The 15966-nt window shown below is 38.9% G+C and overlaps 1 protein-coding gene across 2 annotated transcripts in view; it reads left to right on the top strand.

The window, feature by feature from the left end:
* The window catches only part of LOC124265136 (protocadherin alpha-4-like), a 50858-nt gene extending 45558 nt beyond the window's left edge, over positions 1-5300 (top strand). For both annotated transcript variants that reach the window (XM_046699931.1, XM_046699936.1), the window contains exons 4-6: positions 2776-2889; positions 3020-3143; positions 4473-5300. In XM_046699931.1, the coding sequence (XP_046555887.1) occupies positions 2776-2889; positions 3020-3143; positions 4473-4888 (654 nt within the window). In that variant the 3' untranslated portion in view covers positions 4889-5300. The remainder of the gene's footprint in view (positions 1-2775; positions 2890-3019; positions 3144-4472) is intronic.
* The last annotated feature ends 10666 nt before the right edge of the window (positions 5301-15966 follow it).

Genomic DNA, 15966 nt, shown 5'->3' with positions numbered 1-15966 from the left:
AGGGAATCACTGACACGTATCTTAAATTTCAAACGTCTCTGTGGGACACGGGTACGTTCTGTGCACAGGCATACCTCCCACCCACAGACCCATCCCACCTAAACCAAGCGTTAATGATATGGCACCGCATGCCTGATTTATCACCTCGGAATAAGCAAGTTGTGACCGACAAGAATGTTTTAGAGTACCTATCGACATCAGACAACGTGTAAGAACTTGATAGGTATACATGTATTCAGATAATCGAAGTTGTCATGATGTGTCCAGGTAGTTTAATAAAACATTGAAGCGTTATATCCAAATTGAACGTTGAAAAAAATAGATCTCTATTAAATCCCCCTGGATATAGATTATCATAGATTATCATAACCTGACAACATGCTCTATTCTGTAAGGTTCACAATCATGACATGATTAATATTTAAATTGTGTAACCCCTCTCCTCCCATATGTACATGTGTTTTAAACGTTGGAACGTTTGTCAGCAATCCATTCATATTAATGTTACCGTTATTTCGCTTTTTGCGCCTAATATAATCTTTTTTTGTCGGAAAATCGAGATCTGTTTATCTAAGCATTTGGTGTTTTAAATATCTTACGAATTGTACTGTTATGAGTACGTGTTTAACTTGTATTAACCATTAACACATATTTTAAATATACCGTTGAAATCGTCATGCTTAAGAGGTGCACTAATTTGTAAGCATATGTGAATACGGTAATTTCATTCAAAATTTGTTTGTAGTCATACCATGTCATACTTTCTTTATCCCAATTTCAAAGAAATATAACGTATTACTTAAATAATTCATAAAAAAACATCTGATAATCTGACGTGAAGATCCCATTATTTGCCAAAATATTATCACGAAAAGGCATTCTTTTCGTGTGATATAACCTATGCACGTATTTCTTTGAGTAAGCATGCTATGAACTATTCTTTATTAGAGCCAATGAAATATGTACGTATAAATATGCGCATAATACTTGTTATTAAATAACAGTTTAATACTAAACAGCCAGTCAAAATAAAGTATACGCCCACTTGTATTGGTGACAAAAATTAAACAAATGAGAAATGACCATTCCACGGTGATGTATTTGATGCGTGTGTCATACTTATGTTTTGGGCGACTGTTTTCAGCCAAGTAACGTTTTGGTACGATCTCTTGTCAAATCACTTCTTAAGTGTATATTTTCTTTTGCCCGATACTTTATCATTCTAATAAGGAATGCCTATGGTTCAAAATTGAGCATCTTCTTCATCAGTGCATATGGTAAAAGCCAAAACTATAACGAGCATCTGTCGGTTGAAAAAATCAAGGTACATTCGACAAAGACGCAGAATGTTCACTAAAATATTTGTACTTTTGACGTTTAATCCTCATTATGTTTGTTAAAAGCGAATAATCAACGTTTCCAATGTTCACACATAGGTTCAATCGTCTATTAGTCTGAGAAACTAGTTGTTACGAAACTGAGATTGCCCATTACATGACATGTTCACAAAGATCAAGTATCATTTACCGTTACGCAAAGGTTAACAAAGACTACATTTACAGGGATTGGTCAAAGTAAATATGTTACTCGATGAAGGTGTATGAGTATATCACACGATTAAACCCCAATAGGGTGTGTGGACATTTGAGATATTCCCTGACCTTCCTTCGGGTGGGACACAGGGAAATCTTATCTCCAACGGTGCCCATTCTTCCGACAAATCAGCCCCTCTAATGACATAATTTCCGATAGCGCGAGAAAAGGAAATTAAGTACATACCAACACCCTGGTAAGACATTTATCCTGCGTTGTATTTCAATTTCACGGTTAATGAACACTTTGTACGGACTAAATCTTAGCACTGGCTTGACAAATTGGATTTTGTTCTTGACGAATGTAGAATTTAAATCGCCTATGGGAGCGGGTTGACGGGTGTATTGCGTTGTGCATATTTCAAACGCTATGCTCGTATTATTAGACAAATCCTGGTTTGTGATAATATTTCGCCCCCTTTCACCAACTTTATCTGAAGGACAAACAGTTTACAACTGACTCGAGGAAGTTTCAAACAGTTGCACACAATAGTCTAGATGTGAGGCACGATGCGGCTGCTCGACTTGATTGCCTGGCGATGACATTTGAGTCTGTATGGAAGCATGCCTGGCCAGAAAAAGCAAAACCAATTTGAATTACAGGAAAGCAGTTGTGAATAACGTACCCATTCAACCCCAGCAAAGTTATATATTTACCGGTTGCTCTAATGTCTTTGTTCCCAGTACGACTTTTACACTCAAAGTATATGTATATGACCTCCGCTAGACACCATGGTATGACAGCATGTGTATTTTCACTTTCAGATGATAATTCACTTCTAGATGATAATATATACAATGAAAACCGCTTAATTCGTAATGGTATGTCTACCTAAATAACACATTTCAGTATGTAGATATCTTTGTAACGATGTAGTGTATCGGCGTCCTCCAACTTCTCATCGGAATGTCTGGGCTGAACGTGGAATATCTCTATCAAAACACAAAATGGAATGTCCGTTTCCTTGGCCCTAAGTGTGTCCATCTGAACCTGGTTTCATCATAAACACATGTTTGTGGTATACTCGGAATCACACATGAGTTAAGCAGATATTCTTTATGACGGAAATGGTCTTGTCGCTTCTATTTCAGTATAACGGTATTTATTACAACACTCAGCTGTTTATTAATGATCGAGTCTACATATGACGAGTTTTTTAATTTATAATGTTTTAATTTACAGAATACCCAACCTGGCGACGACGGCATGTATCCTGGCAACACCACGGCAGACGAGTGGTCGACGGCACTCAAGATCCACAAGGATCTGCTAAGAATGCACGGCGTGGATTCTAACGTAAGTACACACTGATATACGGAACCTTTAAAGAGATGTGGTCGTTTTGTTGTAATTCTTTGACACCTCTCTATGTAATTGGTGTGAATCATTTAAGCAAAGAACTAAAGATATTTTCCTTTCCGTTTAGACTCCAAGACGCAGCAGCGACGATGCCAACAGCGATACGTCAGGGGAGACAACAACCAGCGACAGTGGTCGGGGCGGAAGTGACGAGGATAGTCACGGACGTGCATCTCCAGTCACGCAGAAAGGTATGTATTTCAATGTTCCAAGTCAATATAATAGATTGGGCGAGAGTTCACGCCGCGCTTAGAAATACTCCAGCAATATCATAACAGTGGACATAAAAATGTGCGCCACATTTGTAAGCATATTTGGAATCGAATACGAAAGCCTTCGATGTGAGCATTTTAACCACGACCCTATCAATATCCCTTCCAACATTTATGTATAGGAAGTAAAACCATTATGGTAAATGTATGTTTAGCTTCAGAATTAGGCTCTCTTAAGTATGATTCACTTTCTCTTCCCACTGCCCACAGCACGTGGCATTTATTTATAGAATACCTTTTTGCTTCAATAATTAACTGTGAGTGACCGAGTCGTTTTGCTTCCAATTCCCATTAGCCTAATCCCGACTAAACAAGCGTTAACGACAACAATATATTCCTGGCCACTTCAAAGCGAGTCCAGATTCGACTTCAGCTTTCCGTGACTGACCGCACTCAGTGACCATCATGATCGATCAATAACAGCATGTAGATTGCATGTCTTACAGTGGTGATTATCACAGATAGGTCAGACTTGACCGAAGTGTAGTCACAGTCATTAACGACATATCCCCGCATCAGTCACCACTGTGGGCTTCCTCCCAGCCCCACAACTACAGCATAATCCAATAGGGATTATCGGAGACACTTAATGGAGACAGTCAATTAGGCATGTGCAGTGACGTGTGGATACTGTTATTAGGCGTTGGACGACGGCTTCTTTAGCCACGGGTCAGCCACAAGGTCCAGTGAAATTGTGTCTTAGATATTTTTAATGTTTTTGACAATATTTATCCTTGTGACGTTTTCAGGGTTTTTTCTGTTTGGTGATGATGTTTATTTTCAAATAGTATAGAAAGATACATTTTGGCGTTAATCCATCCTACAAAGGTTATGAAGATTATATGTTATTATTATACATTGAGTCTATAATTCATACTCTGACAATACTCTGTACAATACAACACTTGTATATGATAACGGTAGAATAAATACTTCATGATGAGAATAAACAAATTTAAACAGAAAGTGGAAAATGTGTCACCAGCTTCTCAATTTGCAGGGGAAAATGTTCACAGCGGCGTCAAACTCAACTCACTCACTCACTCAGGAAAAACATCAGCAGAGCTAATAAACAGTGTTGTTAATATTTGGCATACAGATTGGAAATTGACAGTCCTATTGTTGTAATAAAGTGCTAACATCTCTAGTCTTAGTAAGAGTTAAGTAGGTATGTCTCCTCATAAAAAGCCAAATATTTTCTGTTCATGTTTTTTTATAAGTTAAATATTTTGTTTGTGTATTTTCCAGTGTCTACAACGTTGTCTTCCCGCCAAATGTACCGCCAGAAGAAAGCATCTGACTATGTGAAAGGACTCGGGAAAATGTCAACTAATTCATTTGGAGGAACCATCGGGAACAGTTTCGAAAAAATTCCCAATGCTAGTCAGTCCAATATTCGATCATCAAGTCAACGCCCTGCTAAACACGTGACATTCCAATCGGATCTTCCCGTTGACAGAAACTTTATGGAGAGTGACGATTTCAACGATGGCCCTTTCTATGTAAATGGTCATACAGAGAATTCCAGGGGAATGTTTTCCGACGATGTGAACCTCAGTTTCGACGCCAACGATGACGACACTACGACGTCGGGAAGCTACACGGTCGACGACCACCTGTCTAATGATATTACAATTCCAAGAATGAATGATGTCCTTGTGTAATGCTTCGACTTTTCGACTATGTGGATGAAAGTGCAATTTAATGTTTCTGGTGATATGTTCGTATTAAAACACAACATGCATAAGTTTGTGTTGGCAAAGGTGCTACAAGCAGCCATCTTTTCATGGGCGCCATGTTGCATGCATCAAGAATTCAACAATGCATGTCGTGATGTAAATGAAAAACGAACTGCAATACCGACCAAGGATATTTGTAGACGGCAATATGACACTGATATTATTACTCTGTGAATACAACTGTGTACTTAAAGACAATATATTGCATACAAATATTTAATCAATCAGTATTTTCGGTCGTGCCTTATGTATGAGAATACCCTCAATCTGTGATCGTCACATATGAACGAATTTAGTGCTTTTAGGTTCCCGTAGTTGACAATCAAACTTCGAAAAACACACAGTCCCAACCAAAAGACGTCTTGGAGCCGAAACGTTTCCATATAGCGACCACCAGGCAGGCAAATTCTGGTAACGTTGAACACTTTTCGGTGCAAGAACTGGGACCAGTTGGAATAGTAAATCGTCGTGTGAGTGAGAGCTGCGATACGACATGTGTAAATTGTTCAAATTTAGGATTTTAATGTTTGAACAATCTTAAAATGGTTTTCAACGTACATTAAATTAAGTAGGTAAAGTTTGTTTCGATACTTACGTCATCAATAGTTTAACCAAAGACACATATTGATATGTTTTCTTCAAGTGAAAACTGTCGTGTACGTTGCCCTCATTAAGGTTGCTGTACATGTTGATAATTGTTGAGTTTGTCTGTTTCAGAGTTGTTGATATGTTGGTTAGCTGTGTCATTAAAATACATTCTTGTATATAGACATTCGTCATTCACAAATGATGCAAATATTAAAATATTTCAAATTATGAAAATGTCTTAATTGTTTTTGAAATTGAAAGAACTGTATTGTTTCGCTCGCCACATCGCCGCCTTGACATCACTAGAAAACGTCCTGTAGTGTACGTGCAAGTATAACCTCCGTGTTCCATAGGACTCGCATTTCCACAAGGACGTCTCTATGATATACATAAACACGAGCTGACGTTTGATGCATATCTCATATACACTGGGGACGACATTTGCTGATTAAATACATACATTCTTTGCATAAGATGTTGCTTCTCAAAATAATCATTTTACAGAGATATTTGTACTATTATTACTTTTTAATGGAATGGATAATGTAGCAAATATATAACCACATCTGTAAATAAAGAAACGAGAATGGTGGAGGTAATTATAACTATATTCTGTCGTACAATTCACACATGATTGGTATGTGTTTGAAATCAATTATTATTTTGTTCATAAGCACTTGAAAGGCACGTACAATCAAAGTGTTGATAAGAAACGATAGCAGTAACATTTATCTACCAGATAGTCCTTGTTGCTTATCACTTTCCCAAGTCTTTTAGTGGTAAGGATAATTATGTAATTTGACGTAAAGAATTCTATTACCAAGAACGGTTATAACTCGATAACATTTTACCGTTAGACGAATGAGTTTTATCTCTTATTTGAGGCTTGACAGAGGTCAGTATTTTACATGCTGACATAGGTATTTATGAACTCATATTTATTCAGGAGTGTCAATATATTTAGATACTCAAGAACTTCATTTGTCATCGATATCGTATGCGATGTACAACTGATCAAAGACATTTTTACAAACTTGTCAACCGTGAAGGACACAGAGAACATACACACCGACACATCATCTAATATAGCAGGACTTGAACGACCCGTCGTTCTTATTTATAATTATGTATTTAATAAGATCTGTTGTTGAGTCAAAATCGATGAGAGATCACACACAATCTTTAATATATGTCGGCGGTTACACAGTTTATCGTTCAACAAACATCCACACTCACAGGTGGCGGGAGATTATGTCGATCACGCACGCGGAAGACCTAAGTTCCAGTGAATAAATATCGTGAATAAGTGCTAACGTTATCAATAGTTCTTAAGCATAAATTATAAAAATATGATTTATCAACAGGCGAGATGGCAAGTCTATGTTTTGTTCCTAAAGCTAATATCCATTTTGTCACACGACTCCTCTTGAATGAAGTCCGTCGTTCTAAGCTCGGTGAATATTTTGGCAATAAAATCTGAATAAGAGGTCCGGCGGTAATGGGGACCTGGTTTATGCTCGTGTGAGCTTTTGTTGGCATTTCGTGTGAGCTTTTGTTAGGAACTCGTTTAATCATGTTGATATTCCAAGGTAGGACAAGGTACTTAAAGTGTAATGTGATGGGTGTATTGTAGGAGATACATAATGGTTAAAGCGTTGTCGTCATCATACACGCCGAGACGAGCAATTTCAACATAAATAATATTAAATATTGCAACAGTGATCGTAAAAAGATGCCATTGTGTATGCAAACAAGTACAGTTATTCGACGCCCTGTCTTGTTGTCAAATTCAGATAACATTTTATAAATAACTAGAATATATTGAAAATGCTTCAGCGGCAAGAACAAGTCCCATACTTGTGCCAAAACACGAGTGAGTAGGTTTTACGACGTTTTTATCAATATTTTGGGAACGCGAGTTTATTCTGGATTGGGGTTTGGCGCCTCAGTCTGCCATATTCCAGGGTGGTCTGTAAACCATCTAGTCGTAATCAGACAATCCAGTGATTGACATCATGAGCATCGATACACTCGGTGGGTTCACGATGACATGCATCTACCAGGTTAGCGAGCCTGAATACCCGATCCCGTTAGTCGCCTTTTACGACAAGCAGGGGTTGTTGAAGACGAGTTTTAACCCGACTCTTTACGGGGTGTGAACACACGGAATGTGCCTTTACACATTGTACAATACAAGATACATGTATGTATGTGGATAATATAACACGGACCATAGCATGACGAAGGAAACCTTTAACTATATTTGGCTACACCACACTCTGTTAAGAGAGAGAGAGAGAATTCATTTTTATATCGCTCTGCAGAGTACTTGTCTTTTATGGCTGGGGGCTGAAATCTCGTTGTTACAGCGTTTGTTGGAAGCCCGGGTTCGATGCCTGGTGATCCCCCGTTCATGTTCCAGGTGATCGTAAGTCATTAAGGTAACCTTAGTGCAATGTTAAAAGAATGGGAGTTATGGTTAACCTTATGAAGGTTGCTTCGTGACAGGAGCCCCTGGAATATTGCTGATAGTGAAAACCACTCCTTGGTTCACAGAGTGTCAAGTGTGTGAGTCGGAGGCTCGAGGTGGCTAGGTCCTCCATGTTTGCTGCTCTGGCACACGGTGCCCACAAACTTAGGATAATATTGAGAGCGAAACCTTCAGCGAACTCACACCCGAAATGAAAGATCTCCACACACCAAAGAGATGCAACATTGTCCAGCTAAAAGCGACGCATTAGACGAATCGGAAGACGCTACCAAGAACGTGAACCCACCGAGCTCCGTTAACTATGGGCCCGTTGTTGAAAAACAACACAGACACACGATATTTTGGTCACTACCAAAACCAAAAACACACGTTACAGTCGGTTCCTGGAGTAATACGTTCAGGTGGGGAAATATACCTCTGCAGCCTATGTATGTCATAAGAGGTGACAATATACACGAAATGGGCAGGCTCGGGGAGTTGGTAAACGGTGTGTCTTCGGATCCTGGTGCCATGTCTTCGAATCCTGATGCCGTGGATCGTTGTTGTCTGATTGGTCTCGTCCAGACTGCATTATTTACTGGCCGCTATATATTTATACAGCTGGGCTTTTACCGATATAATAAACAGCTAGCTCTTTTAAACTATGGAAGAGAACATACCTATGTAATGCGTGGGTATTAACTGTACAGTGAAATACAGTATTGAGGAAGCATGAGAAAAACATCCTTTGAGTGAAGAAATTGTAAATTACATGATTATATTTAAATAGACTAACAACTAGTCTCTGAATGAACATGTTTTACATTAGTAAAGTTCATAGTAAAAAATATGATATAATGAAAAGGAGCCCTGAGACTTTCTTCATTTTCAAAAGCAAGACTTGCCACATTTTCTTGATTTGAGTGGGCTTTCTTGGATATATTTGCTTCAGGGTCTGTATGACAGACTAATATTAAACTGTATGTACACATTCCTGTATGTCTCACCATGGAGATATCACCCTGGATATGTCTGTTAATATCCTATTAGCTATTTTCGGTCATAATAAAGAAATTCTTTCCTTTTCAAAATACTGACCATGAGTCATTCCATGTTTACCGGTGTAGCGCCGGAAGACTAGTCGACATGTAACACTACACCGGCCCAGCGAGATGCTATCAATCTATAGGCTGAAATATAGCAGATTTTATAATGATATTGACCATGTGATGACAAGATAGCATTCAATTTCTAGATTACTTCTATCCGTGCAGTGGCCGCACAATCAGAGTAGAATACCACTCGTTTGCTCGATTGGGGCCGGCCTTTGTCCATTTAAGCCTCGGTTCTGTATATTTTGACAATTCTGTTAAATTGTGTACAGTCGATGTCAATTGTTGGAGTGAGGAAATTGGCAGTGATGATATGACAGTCCACTCCCTACCTGACGAGGAACCTACAGACCTTGAAATTAACACGCTATTGACAACGAAATGTACAAGCTGAATAGGTGTCTTCCGAGATTAAGTGATAGCATTATTCGGAATAAAAGTGAAACCGCTTCCTACGCCGAGTGACGCGTAGACAGTTCCGATAACATCGCGTGACCATTTCTGGTGGAGGTGTTGTCACGTGATCGATTTCTCTCCGCTGCACGGTGTCACGTGATGACCCCCCATGATGACGACGAATGTGATCGTAACATGTGTTGCTGGAATCGTTGGAAAGGTGTCAAGTTTGAGTAATGGTGATTTCAAATGGACCAGTGGTCATTAGAATAATGAGAGAGAAGGACAATGTTGTCAACAGAAAAATCGACAACGTCATTAATATTACATGTCCGTTCCCCAAACTGTACACATCATCACGAAAATGAAGGATGCCCGCATATGTGCACATTTACAGAATTCATATAGGATAAGAATAAAACAAGCAAACGTCTATCGAGTTATCCCAACCAACTAATGTGCATACGAAAAATATAATTGCCCTATTCAAAATGGTATGAACACAAATTGAATACTTTCTGCACATATGAACGTGAACGCATGAGAATAACCAACCTCGATTATCCGCTGTTAGACTTGCTTAAGTCCCTAAGGTAATAATTAATAGTTTATATGATAATTTCTCAAAAATAAAAATATCCCTCTTAACAGTCTGGCGTCCTTGTCCGCTCATCTAGACTTGCCTCTTCAAAGGATAGAATTACTATACATTCATAGGCTCAGCCTTCAGTACAGCCTTGGAGCAAGGCTAGTCCGCTGTCAATGTCCGTCGAATTAGAAATTCCATTAGGCGAAAAGCAAAATAGTTGGGAACATTATATGAACATCAGTGATGACACCAGATGTTTGCGAAAATGGTAAGTAGTTCTGTAAATATGGATTCTAGATCGTATGTAAATCGTGGCGATTAACATATGCCCTTGTTATCAATAGATGTGACAAAACCATTCCGAATATGTCGTGCTCATGTGTTTATGGATATGCGTGTAAAATAAGGATGACATCAAGTGTTTGCGAAATGTGGAGCATAATCGGCCTTACTGAAAGGTCATGCCAATTGATGATAGGGACATATACGTAAATGTTAACGTACATACAGACGTCCTCATGCATTGTCCGGAAGATGGAGATTCGGGAATAACGAGGTTTTCCTGTAAACAGGAACTGGGAACTGGTTATTCTTATAGAATTTTCCAACGAGGCAAGGACCAATTCAACATATTAAGAAAATATAACAAGAAAATGACAATCCTCAGAACATATCGCTTTCCATTGTGAGTTTCTGCATTTCATTGAGAGATAGATAATTACATATGCATAACCCAAAGAACCTGACATCTTGTATTCACATTGCCAACAGATTTGTTTCACAGGGAGTTAGGTTGTGAATATTTCAGTTCGGCTTAAATTTTGCAAATATTATATTGTACAATATCGTGTGTCTCTTTGGTGTGAACAAATACTTTATTTGTATTGTCCGGAAACCATTTCAGGTACGTACACATCGGAAGGTGTTTCATAATGTGGAATGGAAACCGTGAAATATACACAGACTGCCATGCTGATGGAGTATCTATGTGCTTGTTTCATAATATAACGCATATTTCGGTCTAGCATGATTTTATAAGTTGTATACTGTTCGCCTGGTGGTCAACCTGACCGGAACCACTGGTCCGGGTTCGAATTCCAGGTTCGATCGATTAGGATCCTTAAACTATCACCAAGTTAGTGCACATATTGGAGCTGTTAACTCACTCACTCTTTCACTCACTCACACAACACTCACACAACCACTCGACCACTTACTCACTCAACCACCCACTCAACCACTCACTCAGCAACCCACTAATCCACTCACTGTTTAAATCTGCAATAAACCCAACCCTCCATGCACTTGTCCCCTGATGCGACACGGCACACGATTGGTTTTAAAATTCGCCTACTCTGCATCTTTTAATAAACAACATGGTGATTAAAAGAATGTAAACATAACAACTGATAAGGAAATAAGTATGTGCCACTTGGATTTAAATTATTTCCAAGTAAATTAATGGCTAACTTGAACTGACCTAGGAATGGGATATAGCTGACCGATCAGTGGTTCGACCCTCCTCTACATCCCACCTAATCCCCACTATTACTCCCCGACCCCCACGCCCTCTCCTCTCCCTCACCTCCGTCATCAATAACACTGACGCTAACTTCGTTTTAATCACAGACCACGGCCCAAACTTCATTAAACACCACAAGAAGTGTTTAATCTCACAGAACTCTCTTCTCTATTGTAATCATCTAAATATAACTCCACTATTGACGCTACCAGACGCTCTGTCCAACAGACACGTTCAAAGCCTCGAGGGATGTCACTCAGCATTCAATAGTAGTGACGTAACAACTATGACGTCACAACGCCCGGTCTTTACCGATCGGCGGTAATGACCACTTTAAAACCAGCTCTTGATTCATGGGTGTTGAAAATTGCTGGTTCGACTTAATGTGGTTTGAGGGTACAAATTTAGAGCTAATCTAATCGCAACCTAATCGCCCTGATCTGTGAGTTAGCTGTTCCATGCGATGCGTTTGGTATGACTTAGATAACGAAACACGTTGTAAATAGGACCAGTATGTGATTGAGTGAAATTTACATATTGACTTGATGGTGTGTTACAGTGTTGATGCAATGCGTGACTTTGATTGATTGACCACTTGACCGTTAGATAACAGTATGGGCTGGACACTGTAATAAGCATATACAAGGGGTCATTTCTGTCCGAAACCAGCTTCTATTTGCACAGCTTGTGACTTACAGTAGCATGTGTTACGTGTTGCCCTCCATCACAAGCTGTGCAGTGCAACATGACTCACACGACATTGACTTGACCACGCAAATAAAGGAAATAATTTAGTACAACCTAATTTGTGAAAATGGGATTAAACTTAAAGAATCTTCGAGTTTTGATCTACTTTTTCATGTCTGCAAATCACAAATAACAAACTTTCTGTTGTATTAATTGTTTTATGATTGAACAACAATACAAACTGTCCACACAACTTACAAATATACTACTTTAAAACATCAAGCATTAATAGCATAATGAGGTGCTTAGTAAGTAAGCATAACTGATATTTGCATTATTGTCACTTCTGCTTCCGCATTGTCTATTCAAGAGAACGTGCGTTGTATCAATGTTGACGATGACAACGGAGACGCCACATTAAGGAAGATATTTGATTCACGAAGCTTCCGACATTTGACTTCTTCAAGTTCCCACATTTGGCTTCTTACATCTGGCTTCCTTCGAATTCTGTAGTCTTCGTATTTATAGTTTTTATCGAAAATAAACAAGTATAACATAAACCCAGTGAGCACGTTAACGCCATTTCAGCAACAGTCCCGAGTCCCGGACACGAAGGAAGCCTGACGTTGGGAATCCATTCAGGATCAACCTTCAACATGTGAAGGGTACACATACATCATTTCTATATAATTCAAGAGAATCTAAATTTATCATGTTTGCCGATCAGTGGGCTGAGAAAATTCACTTTTTAATGTATACAAACTACGCGAAAAGACAAATAAAACCCCTTTATTTTGACACCGGTGTGCGACCCTGACATTGCCAGTACAAGAGCAGATAATTTTTGTTTTGTCTATAGGCACCCGCTAGTGATCATATCGTCAGATACAGTGTCATGCACTCAGTTGATCGCTATCTCCACAGGACGGTTCCTGTATATGTGTGTTAATTACAGCTGGGGTTACGTGTGCACATGGAGAGTGTGTTGTGACAGATGGATGATGGACCGCCTTGTTTCAAGTGCATTTCATGTTGAAACATTCCACACCCATTTCTCATTTCTCGTTGTTGGATTACTAGTATGCCGAGAAACCCCGTTAATCGGGACGGTATGTTCCCACATGATAAATCATCATGAATTTTGGTAACGGTTCTTTGACTAAAAGTAGACGTTCAGTAATGATATCGATTGCGCGGTGTTTTCGCTGTTTAAACCGTGGTGATGGAATAGCAAAACAGTTGACGATTTCTCTCGTCTCGACCCGAGTTCGAATCGGCACACCTGTACAATGTGTTAAATAGATGCGACAAATCCCTTTCCACATTCATAAGAAATCTCTGCCAAAAGCAGAGTCGATTGTGCAATTGTGGCTATATCATGAGCAGATATTTGTTGCATCAGTATTACAGCTGTATGGTGTTGTTTGTAAACAAATCGGGTCTTTGTGCACACATTGTATTTGACTGGGAGAAAATGAAAGCCACCAATCGGACAGCTACAAATACGTGATATAAGCGGAGGATGTTGATACATAATATGAATATAAACTATTAACACCTATGTAGTTAAAAATAGAACCAACATGCAGTAAAACTGCATTTTCTCGACGCCTGGAAAAACATATCGAGATATCAGTAGTTCCAGACAAGCGGTGTTTCCATATCACTATGCCTGTTAGAGACCTTAATCAGACATAATCTACAACAATACGTCGTCTTATGACTAGGGGTGGGTATTGTTTCATATTGCGATATATTGCGATGCGAAAGCATGTATTACGATATGTATTGCAATATATTGCATGAAGTATTTTTAAACAAAAACTACTTATAATCGAGGTAATGCTTGATTTATAGAGCAAATACACAGCAAAATCACTATGCTTGATTAAGCTTTAATAACAACTTTTATTCATGATTAAAAAAAAAATGTGAATAATATTTGACACAAATGAAAAAAGGAAATATCCGAAGATTTCCGAGTGTTACGAAGTTTTCCGAATGCAAGTCAAAATACCGGTTTTCGATCAGCGTATCGCAATACGTATCGTTTTCATGTCTGAACCGGTAAATACCGGTAAACCGGTTATATTGCGCATCCCTACTTATGACATCAGACGTTCTATATATTTGTATAATTTAATAAAAACATATTGATAATACATTTACAAGTATGTGGGCGTGAATTTATAACGTATATTTTATCACGTTCTTGATTTATCGTCATGTATCTCTGAGATAAATCTGCTTTAAGCGTTGAAATAAGTATCAACTCAGATTAGAATTTAAACGTTGTTTATTAAATTTGCAACATGTGTAAGTCTCAGAGTGAAACCTAGGTCGTTTGTTCGGAAACAAGACGTCTGTCTATTCCAGGGAAACATACCAGACCATTTCCTCCTACACATGATGATGGATGTTTCCGGGGTTGTCTATTTCACTGCGACATTCAATTTACACATTGGAAAGAACTGGCTGGGACAGTAAACAAATTTCCCCATTCAAAGTAATTAATTCAGCACTGTTTATCCGCCCCGCCATTTTGAAAATGGCGGACCTCGTTTCCAGTTCTTCTGCCAAGGAGATCTGAGGCGCACGTGTTGACAGTAACAGCTTAAGCGGGAACAGCTGCTTGGCAAAGAGTGGGAGATTGAACCGATTTGGAAAATATTTATGTTGAACAACACTTAACAGTAGATATGTACATGAGATTGGGCCAGTAAAACGCCAAATGAAATACTTGAAATATGAAAATTCGTTTTATCTTGGCGACTCGAAGCCAGCTAACAACTTGAGTGGTATAAAATCCGCTCAAGTGCAAACGTACATGAAGATAAGCAGCAGTTAAATGGTGATATGTGGTCTTGAAGAAAGACCTTAGACTCGCCTAGTACGTTTTAAACGAACTAATCAGACTGTGTTACATAACAAATTGAAACTTGTCAGAGCTGAGCATGCTGTTTGTTGATAACAATGGCCGGATGATAAAACATGTTAGAAAGCATATCATCCGCCGGGAAATGTAAAACCATTTCCCATTTGTTTTAACAAAAGATATCTATAATTATAATGGATATTTTCTGTCTGTCAGAATTTGTCATTTCTTGTAGACGAGGCAGCATTTCCCAAACCCGAGAAACATGCCTGTGAGCGTGCATATAGAATCTGACGGTTTGCTAGACTAGCCCTTCGTCTTTGAATATACAGTGAGACCCGGATATCCGGACACATTCGTTTTTACGTAAATCGCCCGGATAACTGAATATCCGGATATCTGGATTTCTGTCATCCAGGCTTACCGTATATTACCGTCTATAAGCCGATTTTGGAGGATATAGACAGTCACTTTTATAACGTAAGAGCTTGGTTTTTCATGAAAATGGACCTGAAGGCGAGGTTTCCGGATCTTTGGGGTCCGGGTATCTGGGGTCTCACTGTATATAAATTTGATAGTAACAAATAAACCCATCTACATTTAAAAGGGTGAAGTGGGAGATTGAAATCTAGACTTGCTTCATTTAGGCCTTTAGCATTGCAGGGAGGGCTAGTAGGTAGGGAATATAATGTGGTTCAGGTATATGAGACAGGCTAGTGGTTTGCCAACATAACACGGCACTTGCAATTACGTGAACAAGCACT

The sequence above is a fragment of the Haliotis rubra genome, unplaced genomic scaffold, assembly GCF_003918875.1.
Source record: "Haliotis rubra isolate DU_JTF1 unplaced genomic scaffold, ASM391887v1 Scf121, whole genome shotgun sequence".
Taxonomy (NCBI): domain Eukaryota; kingdom Metazoa; phylum Mollusca; class Gastropoda; order Lepetellida; family Haliotidae; genus Haliotis; species Haliotis rubra.
Note: the sequence above shows the minus strand (reverse complement) of the source record. Positions and strands in the feature narration are given on the sequence as shown.